Source organism: Phaseolus vulgaris, chromosome 4 (genome assembly GCF_000499845.2).
Source record: "Phaseolus vulgaris cultivar G19833 chromosome 4, P. vulgaris v2.0, whole genome shotgun sequence".
NCBI lineage: Eukaryota > Viridiplantae > Streptophyta > Magnoliopsida > Fabales > Fabaceae > Phaseolus > Phaseolus vulgaris.
In genome coordinates this window covers 45,270,803-45,285,829 of record NC_023756.2, presented here as the reverse complement: position 1 = coordinate 45,285,829, position 15,027 = coordinate 45,270,803, and the positions used below count along the sequence as shown (strand labels likewise).

Below are 15,027 nucleotides of genomic sequence, written 5' to 3'. Positions count from 1 at the left end.
GGTTGAAGTTGCGTGATATCCGTCGGATGAAATCCAACTGTTCCAAAGTCAAAGAAAAAGGAAAGCACATGTCACCTCTCATTCCCCCACAAAAAAACAAAGACAATTCAGAGATCATCTTCTCCTTCTTCCTCTGTTTCCAAGCTTTCTCTATCTCCTTCCACAACCAAAATCCATTTCTGGTGGGTCCCACTTCCACGTTCCCTCTGTCATCTCATTTTTCAATTAACTAACCCTTAATTGATTTCACAATAAACAACTCATTACTCATTATTTTGGATTTGTTTGTTTTTTTTACAGAAAGAAACTGTTATCTTGTCATTACTATAAATTCTAAACAGAATAAAAGAAATGGAGGAAGTGGATTCAATACCAAAGTCTCTGATGGAAAATCTCCTTGGCCTTTTGAGGGTTCGCGTCAAGCGTGGTATCAACCTTGCCGTTCGTGATGTCCGAAGCAGCGACCCTTATGTTGTCATCAAGATGTTCAATCAGGTCTTCTCTTCAATTTTCTATTTTCATTTTAAAAATTCAATCTTTTTGCCTATCCACGCTGGCCCGTGTTGTTAAGTTTCGAGATTTTTCTCCCTTTTGCCTAATTTTTGTAAATATCTTGTTTTCATTTCGAGGTTTTAAATGGGTTAGAGGTTCTAAATTTGTGTCATGTTTTGATTGGTGTTCGACTTACATGATGATCATAACATGGGTGTGTGTGTATGTGTTGTTGTCATCATCATTAGTTCTCAATGCTAGTGTTTGAAATTGAAGCATTTTGGTTGCACTATCTGTGGTGTGGTTGATCATGTTTAAATTAAGGCATTGTTGACCCTCCTCCTTATCTTTTTTTGGTTTGCAGAAACTAAAGACCCGTTTCATTAGAAAGGATGTGAATCCTGAGTGGAATGAAGACCTTACGCTTTCTATTATAGATCCGAATCATCAAGTTAAACTGGTGAGTGGCTGAATTTGTTTTTTTTTTTTTAAATTCAGTTCAGTTCAAAGATAGTGATGTAGATTTTTCTTATTTTGTCTTGGGTTGATGAGATATGTTGTTGATATTAGATGTTAGTCATGCTCTTTCTTGCCTCTTCATTTGAAAAACAAGTTGTTTTCATGTGAATAGAAGTGAGAACAACTCCACAATCTACACAACAAACCTGAACATTTCGAGACTATCTGTGATTGAATAATAGTATATGCAACTTCATGAATTGCTCTATTCTGGTGTATTAAATTTTATCATTTCTTATTTCATGCCTTGAAAAGTAAACCACCTTAGAAAATTGTTGTCTCAAGAATTTTTTTTCAAAGTATTTGCAAACTTCATTTTAGGTTTTGGTTAAGAGTGTGTTTGAAGTGATGTTTGGAACTTCCATTTCAGAGCAAGTCTGTATTAAAACTTAGACTATATTTGGTTTTCTTCAGTTAGGAGGCCTCCAGATATGTTCAAAAAGTAAACTGAAAAAACCTGTTGTTTGGTATTGAGTTCAATTCGATTGTAAACTGAGTTTTTCCTTGAAACTCAATTTGAAATGGAAGTAAAAGAAGGGTTTTGCAAATAAAGTTCATTCAAACTTGAGTTTTCAAATTTTAATTCGAACATGTACTTAGTAGAAGTCTATGTTTGGATTGAAGTTTCCAAAATTAACTTTTGAGTAAATTTAATTTTGTAAATTTGTAAAAGCATTTGACTTATTAAACCAATTGGAAATATATTCATTTTAGAAGTTAGAAAGGAGGTTTTGTTCAAATATGTAAGTGTAGGAAACCAAACACAAACAAACCATATGGACATAAGTTGGAAGAGTCCTAATGGTAAACCAAACATAGGCTGAACTCTTATTGTCAAACATGCTTTTTTGGTAGCAAACTCAATTCTACCTTACTAAACAAAAACTTTTCACTTAAAATCTTGTTTGCCATGCTCAGACATGGGTAATTTGTTCTCAAATAGATAGTGGTGTTCTCTAACCCTGTGGTAAATTTTTTTCTGAGATGTTCTAATGTCTGACAGATCAATTAGAGTACTCATTGATTGATGATCCTTTCTGATTGCAGATCGTGTATGATCATGACACCTTTAGCAAAGATGACAGAATGGGAGATGCAGAATTTGACATCTTTCCCTTTATAGAAGCCTTGAAGAGCAACATAACTGGCCTTCCAAATGGTACTGTAATCAAAAGAACACAACCAAGCGCGGAGAACTTCCTGGCTGATGAGAGCTGCATCACTTGTGTCAATGGCAAGCTTGTCCAAGATATGATCCTTAGATTGCAAAATGTGGAATGTGGTGAAGTGGAAATTCAATTGCAGTGGATTGATCTTCCTGGTTCTAAGGGTATATGATCTTATGAGGTGTTTGTGTATGTATTAACAACTTCATGCATTTTAAGCTGGCTTTTTGCCTTGTACTACTTAACTTGCGGTCAGGTTTACCTAAGACTTGTTGAGGAACAAACTGAACTTGTATTTATAATCCGGTTTGAGATGCTTTAGTACAGTTTTTAACTTTTTTCTTTTTCATGTGTAATCTCTATATATTATCTTCTTCTCCTCTTCTTCTGAATATCACACATCGACTAAAGATTAGACATTTCATAGTATATAAGTATATAAGTGGATACAAATTTCATCTTATAAATCGGTTTTATAAGGTATTTTGGGATGTGTGGAAGCATTATGAAATCTGCTCTCATAAGATGATTATGAAATCTGCATTCATAAGATGATAACAGAAATAATGTCTGCAAACTTTCACTCTGGATCAAGATCAGACAGTAATTGCATAATCTTTGTTATCATTGTTTGTAAAAATTTGTTTCACTTAGAACTGTTTCTAAGTGGTTTAAAGTATTCTCTCTGTATAGAAATTAGATGTACTCATTACTTTCTTGGTGAATGTTTTTGAAGAACAGTTGTATGCATCTTGATGATGAAGGTTTTAATTATTTATTTCATGTTATCTGTAAATAGGAAGAAAGATGAAAATAATGTACAGTATAAAGCAATCATGAGAAGGAAATATTTATATATTCAAGGAGGAAAGACAAATGATTTTCATTGAGTGAAACTTTTACCTTACTCTGCAGTTGGACCTTACACTTATAGAGTAAAAATAGTGAATAGTGCAATGAGTTTTTACACTATTTTTGTATTTATAAGTAATTATTCACAGTAAGCTTTTTGGATTTTAAGTAACTATTTAAAATTCATATTTTCAACAATTAAAATTATCTTATAATTTGAGGTTCTTACAAGTGTAAGCAATCTCTGCAACTTCAGAAAATAATTGAGGTTGAATTACTATTTATAGGACAAAGAAACCATGTAAGAAATGTTCTGTTTCCATGTCTTTAACCTTTCCAAAGACATCCAAGAAGCTTTCAAACAGTTAGCAGCAGCATAGGGGCAGAAGCTATATATATATATATATATATATATATATATATATATATATATACTTTCTGATGTTTTTAACTTTAGTTTTTAATTTATTTTATTTGGTCTTTGTTATTACATTACTTGTATTAACATGATAGATAATCTTATGATAAAAAATATATAACGGTTATGATTAAAAGAGTTAACTTTAGTAATAGAAGAAAACATTTTTTAAACTAATTACAAAATTTGTAAATATTTTATGAATCAAAAGTTGAGAAAAAAGTTATTAAAAAATAATTTTTTATAATTTTTCTTGGACCCATCTTTATAAAAATATGCTCTTATACACTTTTGAAATCATAAAACAAATATTAAATATGTGTACTAATGATTCCATCTATTAGTATAACTCAAGCTTTTGGTAGGGTTTATATGGCATGATAACCTTATTATAGCATACACTCTCGTTTTTTTTTTTTTATATTTTAGAGAGGAATTTATAGTAGATAACCGTTGAGAAAGTCAAAACCAGAAAACCAAAAAGTCATAAATTTTTATTTTGTAATAACTATTTAAATAATTTCCGATTAGTAGGTAGTTTTAAAAAAATAGACTAATAGGGCATCAAAAATTTCTTAGTATTTTTTTCATTAAAAAATTCAACTATTATCACAAAACTAATCATTTCTAACAAATGGAATAGGTTCTTACAATGATAATGATAGGGTAAGATCAAATATCAGGCAATTGTTGCGTCTTCTCGTGCTATTTAAGGTGTTTGGTCTTTTTCTCTCAATTTTTCTTATCGTTTTAGTGCTCCTTAAGTTGTTTGGTCTTTTCCTCTCAATTTTTCTTATCGTATTCGATTAAAACTGGTTTTTGTCCTCTCTTTTCAGTCTTCTCGTCTTAGAGGTTGGGGTGGATACCTGCAAAGATACTCCGACGTTCAAGTCAACTATAATATGTTTAGCTGAGCAATTAATGTTTACATTACTTATCTTGTGTTTATACTTGAACAATGTTAGACCTTTTATGAATATGAATATTTCCTTATGATCTAGTACTATTATTACAAGAAAATCACTAAATAGTAACTAAATTTAAAGAACAAAAATAATTAACCACTATATTAACTCAATTAGATACTAATTTAGAGACTAAAATATTATTCATAACTAGAGTGGTTTCTACTATTAATAAAAATTTATAAAATAGTTTTTAGATTTGTATCTAAATTAGATACCTAAATTTTAAAAACTAATATTTTAGATTCTAAATTAATCTCTAAAAGACTAATAAAGATTAATTTAAAATATAAAGTAGTAAGTAACTAAAACCTTGGTAGTTCAGGACTAATTTAGAAACTATTTTATAAATTTTTATTAATAATAAAAATTACTTTAAATACTAATAATTTTTTAGTTTATAAAATAATTTTTAATTACTATTGTACTTAATCAAATCATTTACAAGATCGACAATCCCACGTGACAAATGGAGGGTTCAACAACCATAATATTTAAGCATGTTATGCATGTCAATTTATGTTTTTCAAGCAATATTTAAGTTTGAAATATCATTTTAACAACAAATTTAAATAAAGATGATAGATAAACCGAAAAGGAAAAAAAAATTATAACAAGACAAATAAGAAAACTTTTGTAAATAAAAGAAAATAAGATTTGAAAAGAAATTATGTTTGAAAAAAGAAAATAAGATTTGAAAAGAAAAAATAGCTAAAATGATAAGTTGCATAGTAATATCTAATATAAATTTTTTTTATAAAAATAAATAAAATTTAACCTCCAAAATGTGAAGAAAAGGGAAGCAAAAGTATTGGAAAAGAAGAATTTATCTATTTGTCATTGCTTTTTCATATATTTATTTTTTACTTTTTACTTTTCTTTTTCTTTTTCGTTCCTCCTCAAATCCACTTCACTCCTTATTCCGCATTCTAAACAAATCCGTTGAAGAAAAAAATATTAGAAGCTTTTAAATATGAAGTGAAATCTAGGATTTGTTTTAAATTATTCAAAATAAATGCATAAGATAAAATAATATTATTTGTTTAAAAAAAATTATACTACAAGAAAAGCACTAAATAATTTTTTTTTAAAAAAATTAATTAATTATTATATTAATTAAATTAGATACTATTTTATTTTAAAGACTAAAAAGTTTATTGATATTTTTATTATTAATAAAATTTCTAAACTAATTTTTAAATTATTAATTAATTACTTAATTATTTTTAAAAGAAACGTATATTATTGGTGTATAGTAAAAAAATATACTGAGGATATATAAATAAAGTTCTACATTTTTCTTAGTCAACAATTTAATATTTAACATATGGGTTAAAATTAAAGTAAAAGTGCAATAAATCTAAGTAATGATGCTTATGATAAGAAAGCTAAAGTTTGGGATTAACACAAGATATAACTTTCTTGTTTTGTCTTTTTCTCTGTGTAAACCATTTTTTTCTTCAGAAAAAAATTATTTATGATCATCCCAAGTTCTTATCAACATATTTCAATAAATAATTTAGTACAATTTAATGAAAATTTTCAATTTTTTTAACATATTTCAATGAACTTTATAATTAAAGTCATATTACAAACTCTCATGCAATAAAAACCAAAAAATAAAATTTAATAGTTTTAATTAGTTTTTTTTTTTCTAAAGACACCTCTAGTGAAATCTTTTGTTTTTTTTTCATGTAAAAAGATGAAATAAAATAGGCTTTTGATGTTAGGTAATAAAATAAAGTTGGCAAGTGTGAAAAGTGGTTTAGAAAATATAAAGTAAAATAAAATCAACATTGAATAATGTGTTTGAAATCCTTTGTGAATCCACATAGATATCCTTTTACCAATGTGATTTTAAACCTTTGGTAATATGAAAGAAGAATTTTAAGTGTACCATTTTATCTTTGCTTCTTCTACCAAAAACTTTGTTTCCTTTTCCACAAACCAATTTTCCTAACACATGTCTTTTCCTTCTCCAAAATATTTCCCACATTCAATCAATTACAAAAACAAATACATATTTACCAATTTAACTTTAACTTGAAAAATAATATTATTTTAAATAAGGTCAGATTTCCATTATCAAATATTCAAACTCTTCAGTTATATTACTAAAAAAAAATTAGAAATCTATTTTAGAAAAAAATAATAATTAATTGTTATAGTGACTAAATTAAAAATTATTTTAGGGACTAAATTTTTTTTTTCTAAATTAGTTTCTATTATTGTTAAATGGTTTCTAAATTGGTATCTAATTAGCAACCAATGTTTTTGTTACCAAATTTAGAATTTAAATAACTGGTACTTAACACTTTATAGCTAATTAGATACCAATTTAGAAACTATTTAACAATAATAAAAACTAATTTAGAAATCAATTTTTTTTAGTTTCTAAAATGATATATAATTTAGTCACTATATCAACTAATTATTTTTTGTTTCTAAAATTGGTTTTTATTCCATGATTTTCTTCGTAGTGTATGATTTTTTTAACTTTTTCTTTCTTTAATTTTTTGGTCTCACGATATTTTTGATGATGGATACTTACAAAAATATTTCAACGCTCCAATCAGTAATAAGTATGTCTGATCTATAGATATTGTTATTATAAAATTAATATATTTTTTAAAATTATCTAAAATTTATAACTTTGTTATGGTCTAAATCATATCCTAGATCCATGAAAGTTCAATATTTTGTTAATTTATTTAAAGAATAATTAATTATTTGTGATTTATTCTCTTGTATCAAATGAAGGATATGTGGAGTACCCATTTACAAATGTTATTTATTCCAAATGATTTTAAGGAACAAAAGTGAGCATAAGTTGTACAAATGTGATAAAAGTTAATGAGTTTAGCATGTTGATGTTCATCACAGAATTTGAAATTTGTAGAAAAAAGAATGGAAAAATTGATTTAGAAATGATGAGAGATGTGTTGAAGTGAATGATGAAGGGCAGTGAGAGGAAGAAGAGAGCAGAGAATGAAAGTGAAAAGAGAAACAGTGATTGACATGTGAGTCAGTAAACTAAACCCTAAACAAACAAACAAACAACACTGCAACACCCTTTTCCTGTTTCCTATCACCTTCAAAATTAAATACACACTAATTACTAAATTAAATATTGTTAAGAAATTTATATATTTTTTAAAATTAATAAAAAAATTAATTCACTACTACACCTTGTTTAGATTAAAGACATTGCCATGTCCTTTTGGAACTTGTGATGATGGATGTGAAAATAAAAATGACAAAAGAAAGTAAAAATTTGAGAAAAAAATATTTGTGTTGAGGTAAAAATGTTTTATCATTACAACAAAAAAGTCATGAAATAGAAATTTATTTTAGAAATAAAAAATAAAAAAAAAAATTAATTACTATAATGATTAAATTAGAGACCATTTTAAAAATTAAAAAAATTATAATTTTTAAATTAGTTTTTATTATTGTTAAATGGTTTCTAAATTAGTATCTAATTAGCTATAAAGATTTTTGTTACCAAATTTAAAATCTAAATAATTGGTAGTTAAAACTTTTGTAGGTAATTAGATACCAATTTAAAAATTATTTGAAAATAATATAAATTAATTTAAAAATCAATTTTTTTAATATAAAAAATGTCTCTAATTTAGTCAGTAACTAATTATTTTTTGTCTCTAAAATTAATTTCTATTTCATAATTTTTCTGTAGTTTATATTAAAAAGAGTAAATTAAATTATAAAATTAATTTATTAGTATAATTTTTTATAATATCTTTAAATAATATATGGTCTTTGAAGATATCAAGACTTAAAATAAGAAAGATTGAACTAATTTTAGTGAGATAATTTTACAATTAATTTATTTATAATATGATATTTTTACTTACTCATATGATGAGATTTTATCTCATTTAAATTAATATAATTTTCTTAACACATTCTTTTATATTAAGGGTTGAACATATCAAATATGAGAGAATGAATGAATCTGATATTGATACAAGAACAATATTTTATTTACTAAGACAAACTTATATATCATTTAAAAAAATAAATTTATTCCTAATTTAGTATTACAAAATTGATTTAATAAAATAAGATGATGTATACTTATTATAATATTTAGTGATATAATAAATAATAATAGATTAAAACATAGAATACAACAAGAATTTTAGGATTCCAATGTATGACCAAATACATAAAGCCACATGCTCTGAACCATGGGATATATACAAATATTTTGTAAACACCACTGAATTGTATAATTATTAAGATTAATATTTTAATTATTGTTACTACAAATAGCACTGTTCTTCGTAATAAACAAAGTTAACTACACTAATTGAGAAGTATGTTTGACTTATTATAAACAAAGATTGTCCTTGTAAATACTGACATTTATTTTATCTTTTGTTTAGTTTAAACGATGTAATATTTTTAAGGTGAAAAAAAAACAAAAAAGTTAAAATAAATTATTTTAATTACTAAAAAAATTATTAAATAAAAATTAATTTTAGATATCAAAATAATTAATTATTATATTGATTAAATTAGATGTAATTTTATAAATTAAATAATTATTAAATATAAAATAGTTTTTATTATTAATATAAATTTATAAAATAAAATTTAAATTGATATCTAATCATAAACCAATTTTAGAGACACAAAATAATTAGTTGCTATAGTAACTAAATTAGAAACTATTTTAAAGACTAAAAAAAATGGTTTCTAAATTGGTATCTAATTAGTTACAAAGGTTTTAACTACCAATTATTTAGATTCTAAATTTGGTAACAAAATCCTTGGTTTCTAAGTAGATACCAATTTAGAAATCATTTAACAATAATAGAAATTAATTTAGAAATCAATTTTTTTTAATCTCTAAAATGTCTATAACTTAGTCTTTCCTTTTTTTTTTTACCGATTTCGGTAAAAAAAAAATGGAATCAAATCACACCATCTCTGTAATAAGTGAATGCCCTTTTTTCTCCTGAAGTTGTCGGAATTATTCGTAATAAGATATTGGCTACAATTGAAAAGGTCTTATCAATAAAATTTTCATTATCCGAGATCTAGGCATAGGTATAAATCCATTCTATAATTGAATTAATTCTGGTGTGAGAAATCAATCCCACAAATAAAGGAATTGTACAATACAGTGCGAAATAACGTAAAAATAAACTAATTAATCAAATTTGTTTATCCTAAGACCTTGTAGGAGGTTTTTTTTTATTTTACTTTGTATTTCTAATTTTACTTTTTATTTTTATAGTTTGAATAGGTTTTATGCATTGATTAAAAATATGACTGATTCACTATTCAACATTCAACCCGTTTCTGGGCATCATTATATAGGAGAGATGGCCGAGTGGTTCAAGGCGTAGCATTGGAACTGCTATGTAGGCTTTTTGTTTACCGGGGGTTCGAATCCCTCTCTTTCCGAATCTTTACCAAATTAATCAATATTACTCATCCCAATGCATACTATTATTTCAAATTTGTTGATATGGACTCTCTATTCCTAATTTTTCGCTAATACAAAAAATAGTGGATAACGGGTGGGCAAGGAATATCAATTTTTCCATATCCATGTCTATGATATCTGAATAACAGAAAATCCTCGTAAAAAAAAAACTCTTGTTATTTTAGTTAGGTTTAAGTTTGACGAGAATAATATTCTACAACCAGTAATTCATTGATTTTCAAACCAACCCATTTATTATCTATTATTTGATTAATTAAACCTTTATATTGGAAAGGGTGAACAGTCAAATGATTTGGCAATAGTAACTAATTATTATTTTTTTTCTAAAATTAGTTTTTATTTCATAATTTTCTTGTAATGATTAGTTACCAAAGTTTTAACTACTAACTATCCAAAATCTTGATAGTAAATTTAGATATTAATTTAAAAGTTATTTTATAAATTTATATTAATAACATAAAATATTTTAAATATCAGTAATTATTTAATTTATAAAATAATATATAATTTAATTAATATATTTTTTTTAAAAAATTGATTATTGTTTATTTTTTTAGTAAATTGAATAAAAAAATGAAATAAATATTTTATTGTTATAAAGAAAAACATATACGGTGTCTAATCTTTTATTATCAACAAAGAAAAGGTATGATAATTTACTTATTTAGAAGGTGAAAAGAGAAAAATTTATTATTTTGATAACACCCTTTTGTTGTCTTAATTTTGTGTCATTGTTAAGGAGAATAATAATAAATGGGTCAAAAGTTTAAGGACACTTAGACCCTAATATGCACCATACCAATGAGAATGTTGAAGGCTAATTATTATTATTTTAATAGTAATATAATTAGTTTGTTTTAGTTAATGTTACTTCATTTTGTTTCAACACTTGTGAAAAGATTGGCAAAGTTTACCTGATTTTTTGGTAACATTTTCCTTTTACAACCAATTATGCATTTTACTATGAATTTATGATCATTTCTTGTTCTCATTTTTTGCCATTTTTGTTCCAACACAAACTTTCAAATCTACTTTCCTACAATTTCAAGTTATACTCATTATTAGTCTATGAAATTGACCTAAACAATTATTATTTCAACTAACTTTAATAAACACATTTTGTACATGAATTTAAGACATTTAATTCATACCAAGTTAGACTAATTTTCCTTCTTTATTGTTTTGTATTTTTTATATTTTTTTTAGCAATAGTTTTAGTGTTTAAATTTCACTAAAAAAAAAACTATTAACGTTCAAGTATAAGTAAAACATTAAAGTACATAATATTTTTTTAAATAAAGAATTTAATCACTCAATTCACATTAAGATGTTAATGAAAAGGGTTAGAATGAGTATGAAGAAAATATTTTTTATTTTTAAATTTGATTATTGTTTATTTATTTTTATTTATTTATTTATTTATTTTTACTGTGATGATGGTTTGGGGAAAGGCCATGAAACACAATGATGGTAACTCTGCAAATGCTGCTTCAGACCAATATTCTCTCCCAAACACTTTCCGTACTTAAAAAACATTATCATTTCACAAATGCATCACTTCTTTCATTGCTTTCATATCTTCAAAAAATAAAACCTTTGTCACTTTCTTCAAACTAACTTCACAAACTCCAATTCTTCACCCAATTGGGTACCCCTTCAAATTATGTTAAACAATTTCACTACAACTTTTTTTTTTCTATCTTTTGAACTATTTATCAAATGGTTTAGATTTTTTCAAATAAAACACTACAAAAATTCAAAATTTGAAAGTTAGAAGGACTTTAAGCTTACATTAAAAAAAAAAAAATCTTATAAAATCGATTTATAAGATAAATTTTGTCTTCGGTATCTTATTTTGTATGTTATCAAATATTGTGTATAAGACTATATATTTATAAGTAGTTTGATAGCAGTTTGATAACAGTCTGATAGCAGGTACTTGATAAACTAGTAAATTCTAAATAATTTTAATATTATATTAAGAAGCGAACTTTAAGTCTAGTATAATTTTATAAGACCAGTTTATAAGGTAAATACTATTAAATATTTTTATCTCCTTTTTGGATTGGTGTATAAAACTTGTGATTTGTATGCAAAACTGTTAAACATTTAGGTTGGTTGGATGTTTTTTGGTGTATTTGAGGAGAGCTAGCTAGTGTGTTAACCTTGTTTGTTAGGAGTTTTTGGTGATATCCTAAACTTTAAACCTTAAATCTCCAAAAATAATGACATTTTTTTTATAAATAAATGATTATTTTCGGAGATTTAGGGTTTAGAGTTTAGGATATCACCAAAAACTTCTATAAAAAAATAAAAGGTAAAATACTTTTATCTTTGATCAATAGGAGATTCTTACACGTTCAACTTTAAAAAATTGAAGAAGATGATTGGTGGAATTTATGGAAAGTATGTGATCTCATTGGTTAGAGAGTTTGAAGGGGTAAACTAAGCATTATTGCGTGAGGTATAGGATTCCATAGCAGAATCAAGAATGAGTTTTTTGTGGTTTCAAGGTTCTGCAATTTGCAGATTCTTGTTCATATTTTACCATTTGATTACAAAGAGAAGCCACGCAAATGCATGCATTTTACAACAAATGTTTTGTACTCTCTGTAATAAAATTATTACCACATTTCGGTTAAGTGTTGACAGCTTTATTGGTTCAAGTAAACAACTCCCAATGGAACTCTCAACCTTTTCTTTAACTTTCTACCATATTTCAATTTTTATTTCTTTACCATGTGCATATTTTTATACATCTTATCGTTTAATTAATTATTAATTTTTTACAAATGATGTTTTATCTATACTACTTTAGAATATATTTGTAAGGATAATGTGATATTTAGAAAGATAAACAGTTTGTTAATGCATGTTTTTGAAGTATTTCTCTTCATGTTTATGGAATATTTTTCTTTTTCTTCAGTTTTGTGTTTAGTAATTTCTAACAAATATTTATTTCAACTTTATCATCAGAATTTATCATTTTTTTCGAAGTCTAAAAGGATAAGTTTTGTTGCACATATAATGACCACAAGAATAACCAAGATGAAATTATTGTTTTTCATTTTTATTCTAAATTTTAGACTTTTCGAATATTTATGAATATTTATAATAAAAGAATAATTAAAATGATTTATTGTTAAGTGACAAATCGATTTTTAGTATTGACTAAAATGTTACAATATAATTAAAATGTAACATTTTACAATATTTCAAATTGACTTATGAGTGATGACGTGAATGTTATAATGTTATGACTGTGAAATATATGAATTTTTTTTTATAAAAATCAATTTCAATAGTTTTTTTATTATAAATATTTACTATATCTAAAATTTAAACTAAAAGAGAAACCAATTTTATGATATTTAAAATTTGAACTAAAAATAAAATTAATTTTACTTAAAAGAAGTAGAGGGATAAAATAGCATATTTAACCCTAAATTTTTTTAAGCTTGAATCTTTTCAATGTTCTATAAATAAGCAGTGTTATAATTTCACCAAAATCAAAAGTCATTGGAAGTTGATTCAATTTCTTGTTCTATGAATGTGAGCATTTTATGAATATGAACATTCCTTGATTTTAATTAAATGCATGAACTTTAATGTTTAAATTTGTCCTTTAACCAATGTAACTCTAGTTTATGAATAGCACAACAATTCATCTTGTAGAATCAATCAATTTGGAGTGACATCTCTTCACCCACTTTCCACACAATAAAATTGTAGATTCTTTCTTCTTTCTCCAAGAACATGGAACACACAGTTAAAATATATGTATCAACCTAACACTTATAAATTATATATATTTACCTATGAAAGAAGAAAGGCATGAGGACAAAAATGTATATTAAATTAAATAAGATAGTTTTATATTATTTAATTTAAAAAGGTAAGATTGTAGAGTGGTTTATTGATATTATCCACCTAACAAAATGAACCCGAAGCTCTTGGAAATGGAAACCTCATTAGATATAGTTAGGAAAAGGACAACATGTGTCCACGTGATGTTTTAAACTCTCTTCATCTCTTCTATTTGTCTTCTGTTTTCTGTTCCCTTCACTCTTCTCAACTCATCCATGGCCTTATCTTTCTTTCATCCACCACTTTCCCATCTCACTCTTTTCTGAAATGCTTCTCTAACCACTGATTTGATTTTCATAATATATAATGTTAAAGATATAATATCCATTAAAATAAAATAATTTCATAATATATGTGAATATAAATGATATCACATATCGTTGATATCACATATCGTCAATATGTTCTAAATAATGCATGACATATGGTTTAAGCAATGCATGATATATTATCGAGACGGTGTTATATATGAAAACAAAATAATATCTCAACTATTTGAGTTGATAACATATGTTTTGCACTCTCAGATGACTTTTATAGATATTCTTACACTTTGATCGAAAATTGAATACCAAGATCTACCAGAAACTAACATCAAAGACACTAAAATGTAAGAGTCACTACAAGAAAATCATGAAATAGAAACTAATTTTAGAAATTAAAAATAATTAGTTGTTATGGTAACTAAATTAGAGACCAATTTAAAAACTAAAAAAAAAAAATTGGTTTCTAAATTAGTTTCTGTTATGGTTAAATAGTTTCTAAATTAGTATCTAATTAGCAACCAAGATTTTGACTACCAATTATTTAGATTATAAATTTGGTAGCAAAAACTGTAGTTGCTAATTAGATACCAATTTAAAAACCATTTAACAATAATAGAAACTAATTTTAAAATCAAAATTTTTTTAGTCTCTAAAATGATTTCTAATTTAGTCACTATAATAACTAATTATTTTTTGTTTCTAAAATTGATTTTTATTTTATGATTTTCTTGTAGTGGTTGATAACATCTCGACAATCTAAAGAAGTTCACTTAAACATATGTTTTTCACTATGAGATGAATTTTATAGATATTCTTACACTTTGACCAAAAATTGAATACCAAAATCTATCATAAACTAACATCAAAGACACTAAAACGTAAGAGTTACATTAAAGACGAGACATTCCTAACTCATAAAAAACATAAACCTTATTTTACAAAAACAAATTTTATGAAATTAAGTTAAAGTTAAATTTTTATTCTTGATTTAAACTTAACCACA

The 15,027-nt window shown here is 25.1% G+C and overlaps 1 protein-coding gene and 1 non-coding gene across 2 annotated transcripts; both read left to right on the top strand.

Moving 5' to 3' along the window:
- Nucleotides 1-2,526, top strand: LOC137837944 (protein C2-DOMAIN ABA-RELATED 4-like). Its single transcript, XM_068647129.1, has 4 exons — nucleotides 1-182; nucleotides 301-495; nucleotides 857-952; nucleotides 2,059-2,526. The coding sequence occupies exons 2-4, from the start codon at nucleotides 352-354 to the stop codon at nucleotides 2,347-2,349; spliced, it is 531 nt and encodes a 176-aa protein (XP_068503230.1). The 5' UTR covers nucleotides 1-182; nucleotides 301-351; the 3' UTR covers nucleotides 2,350-2,526.
- Nucleotides 2,527-9,760: 7,234 nt separating this feature from the next.
- On the top strand, nucleotides 9,761-9,848 carry TRNAS-GGA (transfer RNA serine (anticodon GGA)). Its single transcript has one exon. It is a non-coding gene; the product is annotated as a tRNA-Ser (tRNA).
- Nucleotides 9,849-15,027: the final 5,179 nt, after the last annotated feature.

What these genes read in the sequence shown, in the direction of transcription:
- LOC137837944 (XM_068647129.1), top strand. Translation starts at nt 352, where the DNA reads ATGGAGGAAGTGGATTCAATACCAAAGTCTCTGATGGAAAATCTCCTT. An exon ending in TCATCAAGATGTTCAATCAG is followed by an intron (nt 496 to 856) that starts GTCTTCTCTTCA and finishes TTTGGTTTGCAG; the next exon opens with AAACTAAAGACCCGTTTCAT. An exon ending in CGAATCATCAAGTTAAACTG is followed by an intron (nt 953 to 2,058) that starts GTGAGTGGCTGA and finishes TTCTGATTGCAG; the next exon opens with ATCGTGTATGATCATGACAC.